At 49.6% G+C, this 11,933-nt stretch overlaps 3 protein-coding genes across 3 annotated transcripts; 1 reads left to right on the forward strand and 2 right to left on the reverse strand.

Annotated features, from left to right (window-relative positions):
• Positions 1 to 611: 611 nt before the first annotated feature.
• Positions 612 to 4,883, reverse strand: nudcd3 (NudC domain containing 3). Its single transcript, XM_086188170.1, has 7 exons — positions 4,742 to 4,883; positions 4,301 to 4,668; positions 3,382 to 3,671; positions 3,104 to 3,236; positions 1,664 to 1,807; positions 1,396 to 1,584; positions 612 to 890 (listed from the first exon to the last, which is right to left on the reverse strand). The coding sequence occupies exons 2-7, from the start codon at positions 4,496 to 4,498 to the stop codon at positions 780 to 782; spliced, it is 1,065 nt and encodes a 354-aa protein (XP_086044296.1). The 5' UTR covers positions 4,499 to 4,668; positions 4,742 to 4,883; the 3' UTR covers positions 612 to 779.
• A 41-nt stretch (positions 4,884 to 4,924) lies between these two features.
• Positions 4,925 to 6,858, forward strand: mrps24 (mitochondrial ribosomal protein S24). Its single transcript, XM_086188171.1, has 4 exons — positions 4,925 to 5,122; positions 5,613 to 5,678; positions 6,122 to 6,233; positions 6,433 to 6,858. Exons 1-4 carry the CDS (start codon positions 5,081 to 5,083, stop codon positions 6,714 to 6,716), a joined length of 504 nt encoding a protein of 167 aa, XP_086044297.1. The 5' UTR covers positions 4,925 to 5,080; the 3' UTR covers positions 6,717 to 6,858.
• Positions 6,859 to 7,086: 228 nt separating this feature from the next.
• LOC147243586 (ubiquitin-conjugating enzyme E2 L3-like) lies at positions 7,087 to 11,441 on the reverse strand. Its single transcript, XM_086188172.1, has 4 exons — positions 11,293 to 11,441; positions 9,889 to 9,978; positions 9,599 to 9,785; positions 7,087 to 8,138 (listed from the first exon to the last, which is right to left on the reverse strand). The coding sequence occupies exons 1-4, from the start codon at positions 11,317 to 11,319 to the stop codon at positions 7,984 to 7,986; spliced, it is 459 nt and encodes a 152-aa protein (XP_086044298.1). The 5' UTR covers positions 11,320 to 11,441; the 3' UTR covers positions 7,087 to 7,983.
• Between the last annotated feature and the right edge of the window lie 492 nt (positions 11,442 to 11,933).

Below are 11,933 nucleotides of genomic sequence, written 5' to 3' on the forward strand. Positions count from 1 at the left end.
AGCCATGTCAGTCACCTGGAACACCTGGGGACAGGTGTGACGCTGCTACCACATGTTGGTGATCACATGACTTCCTCGGCAGACAGTTTGTGTTTTTGGTACGAGAATAAAAATGAAAAGCACCTGTAAAAGAGGACACACAAGAACTGCACTTATTAAATAACCACGTCCTGTTTTGGCGCCTCGCCGCCACGGTTGCCACGCAAGCTGTGATGGTTTAACAATAAAACTGCTAGTGAGTCGAGCAGGAACCAGCAGGGAGACTGGAGTCTTCGATGCTGTAGAAGAACATGAACAAAAACTACGAGTCTCATAAGCATACAACAAAAGAGCCGAAAGGTGAGAGGGAGCGATGCTACGTCAGCTAACTGCTGTGTCAGAACAAGGCTCTCAGGTGACGATCAGCAGCTTTTATTTTGAAAGAACAGGAAGTTCTTGTTCTGTAGGCTAACAGCGGTGATTCAGAAATGCTAGCAGTGCTTCACACTGTCGTGGGTCAAGTCGCCGCCCTGGTGGCTGAGTGGCGGCGACGTGAGCTTCATGATCTCATTCACGCACCAAACTTTCCTTCCAGAGGAGGCGGGGTTTGAGCACGAAAGGCAGCAGGAAGATGCTGTTGTTGCTTTTTATTTCAATTCCAATAGAGAGAGAATTATGATAATTTTGTGAGCACACTGACATATTCAGCGGATGTGGCGTCCAGTGTGACCTGTAGAAAAGTTCTTCATGAGCTCCGGCTCAGTTCATGTCCGCTTGCGGCAGCGGCGGCGTGTCGTGCCTCAGAACTGCACGGCGCTGGCTGGGATGTCGAACATGGAGGGATCGAACTGCTGCCCTCTGAACGGCGAGCCCTCGGCGTCCCAGCCCTTCTTCAGCATCTCGTGGACTTTCTGAGGACCACAACAACACAGGAAGCAGAGGTTTGCTGTTTGCACTGCGTGGCCACTCATCCTATCGATCACATTGGTCGTATCAATCACATTGGTCGTATCTATCGATCACATTCGGCGTATCTATCGATCACATTGGTCGTATCTATCGATCACATTGGTCGTATCAATCACATTGGTCGTATCTATCGATCACATTGGTCGTATCTATCGATCACATTGGTCGTATCTATCGATCACATTGGTCGTATCTATCGATCACATTGGTCGTATCTATCGATCACATTCGTCCTATCAATCAATCACATTCGGCGTTCTGTTGAATCGTGTTGGAAGATTTGAGGAAATCCATGTTTAAAAGACCCATAAATGCTTCAGCCGACGTAACTGACGAAGGTCTAATTAACATCAACGTCTCAACCTCAGCAGAGTTGAATGTCTACACAGACGACCTGAGTGATGGCGTTTGATTCCCGGGACACGGCGTGCGGCGTGATCTCCTCACCATCTCGTGGCTCTGCGGTTTCCCCAGCATTTTCTGATTGTAGTCAAATTTGAGTCGGTCCAGCACGGCCTGCTCCTCTTCGTCCACCGTCTCCATGGAGCGCTCACGGTTAATCTGGTTGATGTCGATCTCCCTCTCGCCTTTCAGCACCGCGTTCCACCAAACCTCAGAGGTCTTGTTGAGTGACAGCTGGAAGTCAAAAGCAGCAGATGGAATCAAGGTTTCACCACTGAGGTCTTGTTTGATGGAGGGACTGAAGTGTACGCACCACCACACAGCTCCCGGGTTCCAGGCTCCACAGAGAGTTTTCGGTGTTGATCTTGTGTGTGAATTCTCCCTCCATCAGCGTTTTCTCCTCCACGCCATCCATCACACACACTCGTACACTGCTGGTCTGCAGGGTGACACGGACCTGGAGCGAACCACGCAGCTACCATCACTAAAACGTCTTCATACCTCAACAGATATCAGGACATTGTTTCTACAGATCTGGAGTCTGTTTATGCACAGGAAGTCCAGTCATTCAGGAACCTCCCTGATCGCAGATGCGTTTGTTTGTGTAGCTCCTCCGGTTTTTTTCTGGTCTTTGAGTTTGTTCAAAATATTTTTCTGCCAATTTAAGAGTGCAGACAGCGTGCTAGCAAAAACAAGCTAACAGGCTCCAAGTGAGCAAGGAGAACACCAGCAAACAAGTTCTCCAAAGAGAACATCCAGTTCCCTCCTCTTGTGGTTACCAGCAGCTGAAGTTAATTGAAGGTTGAGTTCTACAACACTTCAGTGACATCCAGTGGAACAACCTCAGTGGCTTTATGTGGAGGAAACCCTGGACACAACCACTTCCTGTTGGACTACAAACACACCTCATCCCTGACACAACCACTTCCTGTTGGACTACAAACACACCTCATCCCTGACATAACCACTTCCTGTTGGACTACAAACACGCCTCATCCCTGACACAACCCCTTCCTGTTGGACTACAAACACACCTCATCCCTGACATGATCACTTCCTGTTGGACTACAAACACGCCTCATCCCTGACACAACCACTTCCTGTTGGACTACAAACACACCTCATTCCTGGACACAACCACCTCCCTTTTGGACTACAAACACGCCTCATCCCTGACACAACCACTTCCTGTTGGACTACAAACACACCTCATCCCTGACACAACCACTTCCTGTTGGACTACAAACACACCTCATCCCTGACATGATCACTTCCTGTTGGACTACAAACACGCCTCATCCCTGACATGACCACTTCCTGTTGGACTACAAACACGCCTCATCCCTGACACAACCACTTCCTGTTGGACTACAAACACACCTCATTCCTGGACACAACCACCTCCCTTTTGGACTACAAACCCACCTCATCCCTGACATGATCGCTTCCTGTTGGACTACAAACACGCCTCAACCCTGACATAGTCACTTCCTGTGGGACTACAAACATTATTGAAAATATGTAACCCAATATTTAACTAAATAAATAAAACTCACACATTTGTTTCGGCGCTGGCTGCATAACTAATTTGATGCTAATTTCAATTCAAACATGTAACATCCAAATACTGGATGTTTCTCATCAATTAAACCGGAAAGAGAAGTCACCCTCCCCTCTACTGATCACATGGAAACTCATGTAGCTCAATACATGTTTCCACTGTAACAGCACTGATGGAACGGACTGCAGTTACCTGTCTGCCCTTCACGACTGTCTTGGGTACGAAGACGCGGACCTCCACATCACTGTAGTCCTGAGACCACTTGTAGTTTCCTCTCACGGCACCGTTGTAACTTTCAGAATCAGCCTGAAATTTTTCCTGTTCCCTGAAACAAAACACACAAAGCGAACGTGATAACCTGGGAGGCTGACGCTCTGAGGCCTCGGGCAGGGCGACGGTCAAGAGGAGGAGGAAGTAGCACACAACCAATTCCAGTGTGTGGAACCCTGAAGCTCTGCAAGTTCACTCACTCTTCTGCTGAGGTGGAGCTGCTGGCACCAGCCTGGTTTCCCTGAGCAACACGTTCTGGTCCGCTGCTGCTGGGGGTGCTGCTGGGCTGAGGGTTGGAGGTTGGCTCTGGGACACAGCCTGGATCAGAGGCAGGGCTCTGCGTCTCCGCTGGCTCCTCCCGCACCTCCTCGGGTGCGGAGGTGATCTCCAGCTCCTGGACGGCCGGAGGAACGCGTCTACTCTCCTCTCTTCTCTGCAGCTCGCTCAGCTGGCGCTCGCGTTCTGCCAGTTTCTCAAAGGACTTAAAGGTCTGGGGAAAGAATTAAGAGACCAGCCCGGATCAAAGCTGCACCCGTAAGCAAACCTACATGGTGGTTTGTAATGATGACATCATAATATCTATCACTGTCGACCAACACACCCATCTAACGCTCCTAAATCATGAATGAATTGTTATAAATATATCAAGTATCACGTTTTTGCATATCAAAATGAAATCCAGCATGTTCCTACTGGTTCATGATCCAGTGGATCTGGTATCGGATCCCTGATGAGGTCAGCCGACAGGTGAGTAGCGCCTGTGCCAACACCAAGCCTGCCTCCAGCGGTCCCGAATCACTGCGCTGTGTTAGGTTTGGTTGTGTTGTTGTTGTTCATTGTTATCACTATTTTGTAGAAAACAAAACCCTCCCAACCACACAATAAATCATCACACAGGACATTTCTTCCCCGTTGGGCTCTGTGGGTGTCAGCTGGTTTGCAACGTTCGACTGTGGGTTTGTTTCGTTCTTTATTTTGGGGATGTAACTGACGTGAGCAGCTGTAACACGAGTTCATGTACCCTCAACCACCGGCTACCGTTAAATCAAACAGTAACTTCCGTTGTGTGGTTACTTAGCAAAACAAAAGAAAACGAAACAACAACCCCGAAAACTTCACCTTCATCACAATATTCTCCGCCACACCGGGAGGGAAACCCAACTTGTCCGTGGGACCTGACATCAGTCGGTAAAAGTCCGTCTTGCGGTACAAAAACCCAAAATAGACGTGTAAGAATTCCTGGATGTTCCCGACGTGCTGCAGGATCCCCAGCAGGGCGCTGTCGTACATCTCCGACATCTCCGGCGGCGACGCCATCGCGACTTCACCCTCGTCTAACCGTTTCACCGAGATCTTTGTCAACAATCTCCAGCCTGGACGTCCGCGAGTAGCATCGCTTGACGGCTGTCTGCCCGCTTCCGGGAGACTTTCTTCTTCTGTTGTTTAATGGCGGTGGGCAAACAGCTTTTCAGGTGAACCACCGCCACCTTTTGGATTGGAGTGCGGATCAGTAAAGTGACACCACATCTGATTCAAGAGCTCATCTATTTAGTTAGTTACCTGATATCATATCATTATATTATTTCTTTAAGGTTATCGCAGCTTTCTTCCTCGCCACAAATTTCAAAGAAAATGGCAGTGCTCCTCGTGAAACACACTCAAACTGTGGACATTGGAGTTTCCTCTCCGGATTATTTTGTCCTCCAATGAACGTTCTGATGTCTCGAGGCCGTTGCCATAGCAAAAGTTGTCTTGAACGTCCTCACTACCTAGGCCGAAGATTCTAGAAGTTTAAAAAAATCTGTAGCGTTCTGGCTAATATTCCAACCAACTGGTGGCAGCAACACGCTAATTTGTTGTTTGCAAACCGCCATTAATCTCAGACGAAGAAGAAGCGACATGGCGGCGTCCTTGAGTAGCGCAGGGAGCTGGAGGCTAGTGGTTAGTAAAATCACGAATTTTATTTAAATGTCTGGCGTTTAATACAAGAACGAGAGGTGACGCTGGGTGTTCTGGCTGGTTCAGCTGCGGTCTCGGTTCAGGAGCGCGTTGTATCAGTTAGCATGGTAGGAGCTCCAGAGCTAGCTGCGGTCTAAACGCTAGCTAGCGGCTCCGTTTCAACAAAGCGGAGCAAAATAATATTGTGTCCCTGTGTACCCCGGTAGAAATAAAGATTAGTGTCAGAGTTTCTGTTGCTGAAAAGTGGCGGGCGTTGTTTTTGTTTTTTTTAATAACTTCAAACTGGCGGTTGACGAAGTCACATTCCTTCATTCTATCAGCCTTCCTTCACCAAACGTTGTTTAATGTTTTAATGGAAGCGTAGAAACCGTAGAATGCGTCCAGGGACAAACACCAGCTGGACGCCCACCGTGTTTGTGTCGGTAGTGGCTGAGCAGCTTCAGCCTCTGACTCTTGAATGTTTCCCCGCCAGAGCGGCGTGGTCAGGTGCGGCTTGTCTGGAGGCAGAGCTCTTCACGTCACTGCGGTCTGCTGCAAGGTAAGTGCTTCTCCATGATGCCACCAGGTAGCCCAATAGATCTGAATCAACTTCGGGGCGAATAAACAGAATTTTTGCATGAAGATATTAATATGAAACTGCCATGTTGGGAACACTGATGAAAAGAGGCGCGTCTCCTTTGTCAGGGTAGAAACTCTCTGATGGGTTTAACTGCGTTTGGATTACAATATTAGCAACTACAATTAATTGATACATTTTGATGCTCACAATTCTTCAATTTGGGAGTTTTATTGGGGGATGTTAGGGGGTCACATTTCTTCATCTTAATGTGACTAATTAGTGATTTCTTCTCTACGACCGCCATGAATGATAAAACACTGAAGGTAGATTTTGAACAGATCAGTAAAACCCTGCTCAGATCTCCTGGTTGGGGAGATAGGAGCCGCGTTCTTTACATCGTCTCTTTGTTTCTCACCCTGCAGAACCGAGCAGCTCGTATCAGAGTGGGAAAAGGCAAACGACCTGTGACCTACGAGGAGGCGCTGAAGCCTCATCACATCGGCCACCTCAAAGGATGGCTGTCGCAGCACACCAGTGAGTCCGGCTGCTTGGGCGCACGTCACCGCGCTGTGGTTGTAACACTTGGACAGGTTAAAGTCCACCAACCAGAAGTTAATTTGAAAATCTTGTAGATGCTCTCAAACAGAAGCGATGATGATGATGATGATGATGATGATGATGATACCCAAGCTGAGCCACAGTGGTGCCATCAGTCTCATCTTTTTTGCTTCAGGTAACCTGAAAGGAGAAGAGGGGGCCGCTGAGCGCACCTTGGAGGACACCTTCATACGACGGTTCTTATTTGGAACCTTCCCTAGCTGCCTGGCCAATGAGGTTGTGATAAAAAGGCGGGGCAACTTTATGATCGTGTGTGCTTTCATGTTACAAACCCTCCCACCCAACAAGTTCTACTTCTTACTAGGATACACTGAAACCATGCTGTCACACTTCTACAAATGTCCCGTTAAGTTGGATATTCAGACCCTGTCGGACAGAGCGGTATACAAGCATCTCTGAGCTAACTGCGCTAATGCTAATCTGACGCTAACAGCAGGCGTGTTGAACCACCAGCGGGTCTGGTTCCAGTGCCTGTCCTGACGGTTGTCTCTGAAGCTTTCAGACCTATTTGTGTGTTTATTAAAGCAAATATGAACACTCAACGTTCACGTTCCTTTCTGATGCCCCTGCAGGCGACAGCAGACGGGTTCTGCGGTTGTATGTTCCATCCGTGCTTTCTTTCAAGCGAAGGCCATTAAGTTCGGCTCTGAAGTCCACAGGGAGCTCAAGGATGAGCGGAAAATAGGTCAAAGGTCACTGTGACGGGCACACACAACTGCAGTGTATTTCTAGTGATATCACAAGAGCTCCCTGATGAGAATAAAGACAGTACAGGTGTGGTTAGCATCCTCCAACAGCTTTATTCATCCACTCATCTCCTACTTGTGTTGGCAGCGTAACCTCAGCTAACAGATACATTGCGTGGCTAACAGAGCTGCGAGGGAAACGGGAATCTGAGCTGCAGCTCAGTCTGCTGCAGACGTCTGAGCTTCACATTCTCAGTGAAATGACATCCGTGTTGTGGCGAGAGGGCGACGAGGCCTAAGTGCTCGATGCAGGATCGACTGCTGATCATGATGAATGAACACAATCCAGATTAATAGAATTTGTGAAGAACATCTGTCACCCAGGAACTCAAAGACTTCCCAGCTGCGACGCTGCTGGCGGGGTCTTGATGATCAGGGACTACTTTATCCAACATCTCAAAATGATGATGTTGCATTTTCCTTCATGTCGGTCTGCAGTTCAATTTCTGCATCAGTAACAATTTTCTTGGACTCAAGTGATTTCCGTCTATCTAGAAACAAGGGATGCAGTACATTTCTGAACTTTTGAAAACAACAAAAATCAGTAAACAGGTCTGCGTAAGCGAAGGGTTAATCTGAGCTGCACGTTCAACATTTAACTAAGCAGGACAGCACTAGTTTGTTTTTTTAAACATTTCCAGGATGCCACCTCAGACTTTTTTTCTAAAAAGAAATCAGTAGAAAGAAGTCATTAACAACCAAAAGGTGACACCTAGAGGGAAGAGCCTGCCTATTCACCAAAAAGTCCTGCTTCTTTTTGTGAAGTGAAACCAAAACACGAGCCTCTATGAAAGAATGGCGGGGGGGGGGGGGGGTGCTAAACAATGGCGGTGCACAGGAACGGAGCATCTCTGGGTGGTGGGGGGTGAAGGACAGAGTCAGTGTCGGCTCTTCAGACAGGAGGCCTAGAGTGATGCGCTTCAGTCCACAGGCCGCTTCTCACTGTGCTTTTTTGTGAATTCTTCAGCATTTTTCATGAACTTTGCACGATCTTTAGCGTATTCCTCCGCCAGGTCCGCCCTCAGCGGATGCTCGGGCTCAGGGATGTTCACCAGGCTGAATAGACACTGGATCACTGAGGAGAGAGGGAAGCACAACATGTCTGTTAGAGTCTCGATGCCCGAGGAACTCGGCAGCACCCAGAGGCGCCCTCCCCAGGTCGCCCCAGCGCCTCGTCTACGACCGCCTGCACGGACGTTACTTGGTTGAGTGAATCAGTGGTTTTACTGTCTTTCTGACCTCCTAAAAGTCAGAAACTAATAGCGACCCAGGGCCGCCTGTTGTTAAGTACCTTCATGGTCACATTTCCATCTCATCCATCAGAACGGCGTCAGAGGTCAAGTCACTATGCCGATCGGGGCCTTGCCTAGCTTTAGCCTCGGTGAGTTAGCGAGAGAACCTGACCTCGGGGTTCTTCAGAGGTTCACATGAGGCCAAAGGTCATGTCAGAGAGGTGGCTGTGAGGTCTGCGCGAGGTCCCCGTCATCAGCGAAATGAGGCTCAAGATGGGAGCAAACATGGTGGCGCCTGGTTTGAACCAGTTCTGTCCTACAACAAATTGTTTCTTGAATGGTTCTGTTGGATCGATGAGGAACAAGAATAAAACAGGATTCAATGATCGCTTAACAGGTGAGAACTGACCAATCAGATTCAGCTCTGTCAGTTATTAGAGGGGAACGCCATACGGATGGAGCTGCCAGGCTTGTTCACCGGCAGCTGAACAACGACGGTGTCACAACGCTCCTCCCGCGAATTTATGAAGTTAATTCATGAAAGCCAATGAGCAGAATGGAGGCGTTCAAGACGAGGCTCTGACAGCAGCACCAGCAGGCAGCGCCACCAGCACCACCAGGCAGCGCCACCAGGCAGCGCCACCAGCACCACCAGGCAGCGCCACCAGGCAGCGCCACCAGCACCACCAGGCAGCGCCACCAGGCAGCGCCACCAGGCCGCGCCACCAGCACCACCAGCACCACCAGGCAGCACCACCAGGCCGCGCCACCAGGCAGCGCCACCAGCACCACCAGGCAGCACCACCAGGCCGCGCCACCAGCACCACCAGGCTGCGCCACCAGCACCACCAGGCAGCACCACCAGGCCACGCCAACAGGCAGCACCACCAGGCCGCGCCAACAGGCAGCACCACCAGGCCGCGCCACCAGGCAGCACCACCAGGCCGCGCCACCAGCACCACCAGGCAGCGCCACCAGCACCACCAGGCAGCACCACCAGGCCACGCCAACAGGCAGCACCACCAGGCCGCGCCAACAGGCAGCACCACCAGGCCGCGCCACCAGGCAGCACCACCAGGCCACGCCACCAGGCAGCACCACCAGGCTGCGCCACCAGGCAGCACCACCAGGCCACGCCACCAGCACCACCAGGCTGCGCCACCAGCACCACCAGGCTGCGCCACCAGCACCACCAGGCCGCGCCACCAGGCAGCACCACCAGGCCGCACCACCAGGCCGCACCACCAGCACCACCAGGCCGCGCCACCAGGCAGCACCACCAGGCCGCGCCACCAACTCGCACCTTGAGAGGTTTTGGTTGCTGGCTTCCAGTTCTCCACGCTGATGATGGGCAGGCAGACCTGACCCTTCTCGTCGATGTTGGGATGGTAGATTTTGGTCTTGAAGGTGATCTTGGGAGGTTTGAACGGGTACTCGGCGGGGAAGATAATCTCAATCCGAAAGGCTCCTTTGTCATACGGGGGACAATCCTGGGAGGGAAAAAATATCAGGGAGACAAAAACTGTTTGCGTCATCAAAGCTCATGTCAACACTGAAATGTTTGAAGTTATTTAAGCCAAAATCAGGGCTTACAGGAATAATGAGCCCCTGCCAGTTCAAAATGTTGGACTCATCCACCTGGATGTTGCGGAAGTGCTTAGCTTTGCGGACTTCCTCCAGCTCCTGTAAAACAACATCTCTGGTTTATCGTGAAGGCGAGTACCACTTCCTTAGGTAGGCTGACTTCAAAGTGTGGCCAGTCAGCTGATCACATGACGGATACTCATGAACTCAAACATACGGCCAGGATGACGTTTAACAATGGAGCCGTGGTCAATTATTCTGACAGCCGAAGGACACGCTTCCCTCAGCTGAACCAGGAGCTTTTACTTTCACACCAACGGTACATTTTGCTGAAATGATTGGTGTACTTCTACTTAATCTAGAGTAAATCATATCTATTCAAATTAATGCTGTTAATGTCAGGAACAGAAAAGAAAAAACAGGAAAGATGATTATTTAGAACAGCAGTGAACAGACGTTCCAAAAACGGCTTCATTCTGTTTAAACTCTGGCTTTGTTTCTTTTTGGGATGCAGGATATTTGATATTTGACAACTGCTTTGGCTGATATTCACGTACGCCGACACGATCTGGGTGATAACAAGCTTACATGTTACGACGTTCCTGCTCAAGAACCCATGTAAACAATATGAGATCAGAAAAGTAATGTTCTTCTTCGATTTGAACGGTAGAGAAACACACAGATGTCAAACGGAGAGGAATTTCTCTCCCTGACCAGCGAGTCGCCTCCTCCTCGTTTGATGACGACCCTTCCACAGGCCGGAGTGTGAACCCCTCAGAGGCCCAGTCAGAAACCCGGAACGTGTAAAAACCCCTGGCTCTCTATAATCAGGAAATGCCGTCACTGGAGTCCAGACCTCATGACTGGATCAGACAAAGCGAAATCAAAACCAGATCTACAGAGCGCCTCAAACCGAAACCGTCACCGGGAGGCCTAACAAGATCCCACCGGGCCGAGTCAACCCGGGTCACGACGTCCCACCACTACTCATGACATCAGGCCAGGCGACCGGTTATCACAGCGGCTATTAACTGAAGGTGTATGGCCCAGCTGGGGTGTGACGTCACGCCCCAACCCCAAAGTCTCCATGTTTTTGCTCGTCCGCTGCCACCGTCAGACGGTGACAGGGCGCTAAACACCGGCAGGACCCCCCCGTCGACGGCGTCAGCTCGCCTTCACTTGCTGACAAGAACGAGACGTTCCGCCTTGTTCTATCCGCCACTTCCCAGCAGGTGCTGAATCACGCTCCCAGGCCGAGATCCACCGCCGCCCTCCTTTCATTTGTCGGGCGGAAAGACGCCAAACTCTTCACATTTTCTCCCGCTCGTCGCGCGCGTAAATACGCAGAGAGGTCGAAACTGTTGTTTTGAGTCGCTCTGACGTGAAAATAAGTCCACGACTCCGATTATTTACCTTGCTTAATCTCTTAGTCGAAGACATCGTGGTACCGATGTAGTCGTCGCTTTCTTCTTCCTGTTTCTCTCCGAACCTCCCACTCTTCTTCTTCAACTCAGAGATTCACTGCGGCGCAACTGAGACGCGCACTTCCGCCACCTGCAGGACTGGAATGGAACGGCGACTGAATGGCAATGTAAACTGGTTTGGTTATTAGAGGGTGACCTATTAGAGGGTGACCAAACGTCCTGTTTTTACGTCCTCTCCTGGCCGTCCTACTTTTTGTTGTTGTTATAATACAAAATAGTTTTGTAATAAACAATTTTCTATCCGTACAGAGGAGGCCTACTTTAAATGTATTAAAATTATAAGGCATCTTTGGGTAAACGAGTATTCTTTTAGTATCTCATTGCTGGGCTGAGTGTCCTGGTTCTCAGTAATCAAAATACAGTCACACTAATTATTGTATTTAAATGTGTTCTCTCACAATACACATTCTGTGAATTTGTTATTCCGGAATCCAATTTTCAAGTTTACACAATCATTTTAATAAAGGCACCTCATGGGCTGCTTTATTTCTGATTAATTACTTGGGGGGATTATGTGTCTTCCACCCCATCTTTGCAGCATATTTCCATGGGTATTTTATTTTTCATCAT

Source organism: Aulostomus chinensis, chromosome 19 (assembly GCF_037954235.1).
Source record: "Aulostomus chinensis isolate RoL2024-O1b breed Wild chromosome 19, RoL_Achi_v1.0, whole genome shotgun sequence".
NCBI lineage: Eukaryota > Metazoa > Chordata > Actinopteri > Syngnathiformes > Aulostomidae > Aulostomus > Aulostomus chinensis.

Bases quoted from the DNA above. Each gene is read 5' to 3' on its own strand.
- nudcd3 (XM_086188170.1), bottom strand. From the start codon at position 4,498: ATGGCGTCGCCGCCGGAGATGTCGGAGATGTACGACAGCGCCCTGCTG. The intron at 3,237-3,381 runs GTGAGTGAACTT...GTTTTGTTTCAG, and splicing joins AGCTCCACCTCAGCAGAAGA to GGAACAGGAAAAATTTCAGG. The intron at 1,585-1,663 runs GTGCGTACACTT...TTTGACTTCCAG, and splicing joins AACCCGGGAGCTGTGTGGTG to CTGTCACTCAACAAGACCTC.
- mrps24 (XM_086188171.1), top strand. From the start codon at position 5,081: ATGGCGGCGTCCTTGAGTAGCGCAGGGAGCTGGAGGCTAGTG. The intron at 5,123-5,612 runs GTTAGTAAAATC...TTTCCCCGCCAG, and splicing joins CAGGGAGCTGGAGGCTAGTG to AGCGGCGTGGTCAGGTGCGG. The intron at 6,234-6,432 runs GTGAGTCCGGCT...TTTTTGCTTCAG, and splicing joins ATGGCTGTCGCAGCACACCA to GTAACCTGAAAGGAGAAGAG.
- LOC147243586 (XM_086188172.1), bottom strand. From the start codon at position 11,319: ATGTCTTCGACTAAGAGATTAAGCAAG. The intron at 9,979-11,292 runs GTAAATAATCGG...GTTGTTTTACAG, and splicing joins CGACTAAGAGATTAAGCAAG to GAGCTGGAGGAAGTCCGCAA. The intron at 9,786-9,888 runs GTAAGCCCTGAT...TTTCCCTCCCAG, and splicing joins GGCAGGGGCTCATTATTCCT to GATTGTCCCCCGTATGACAA.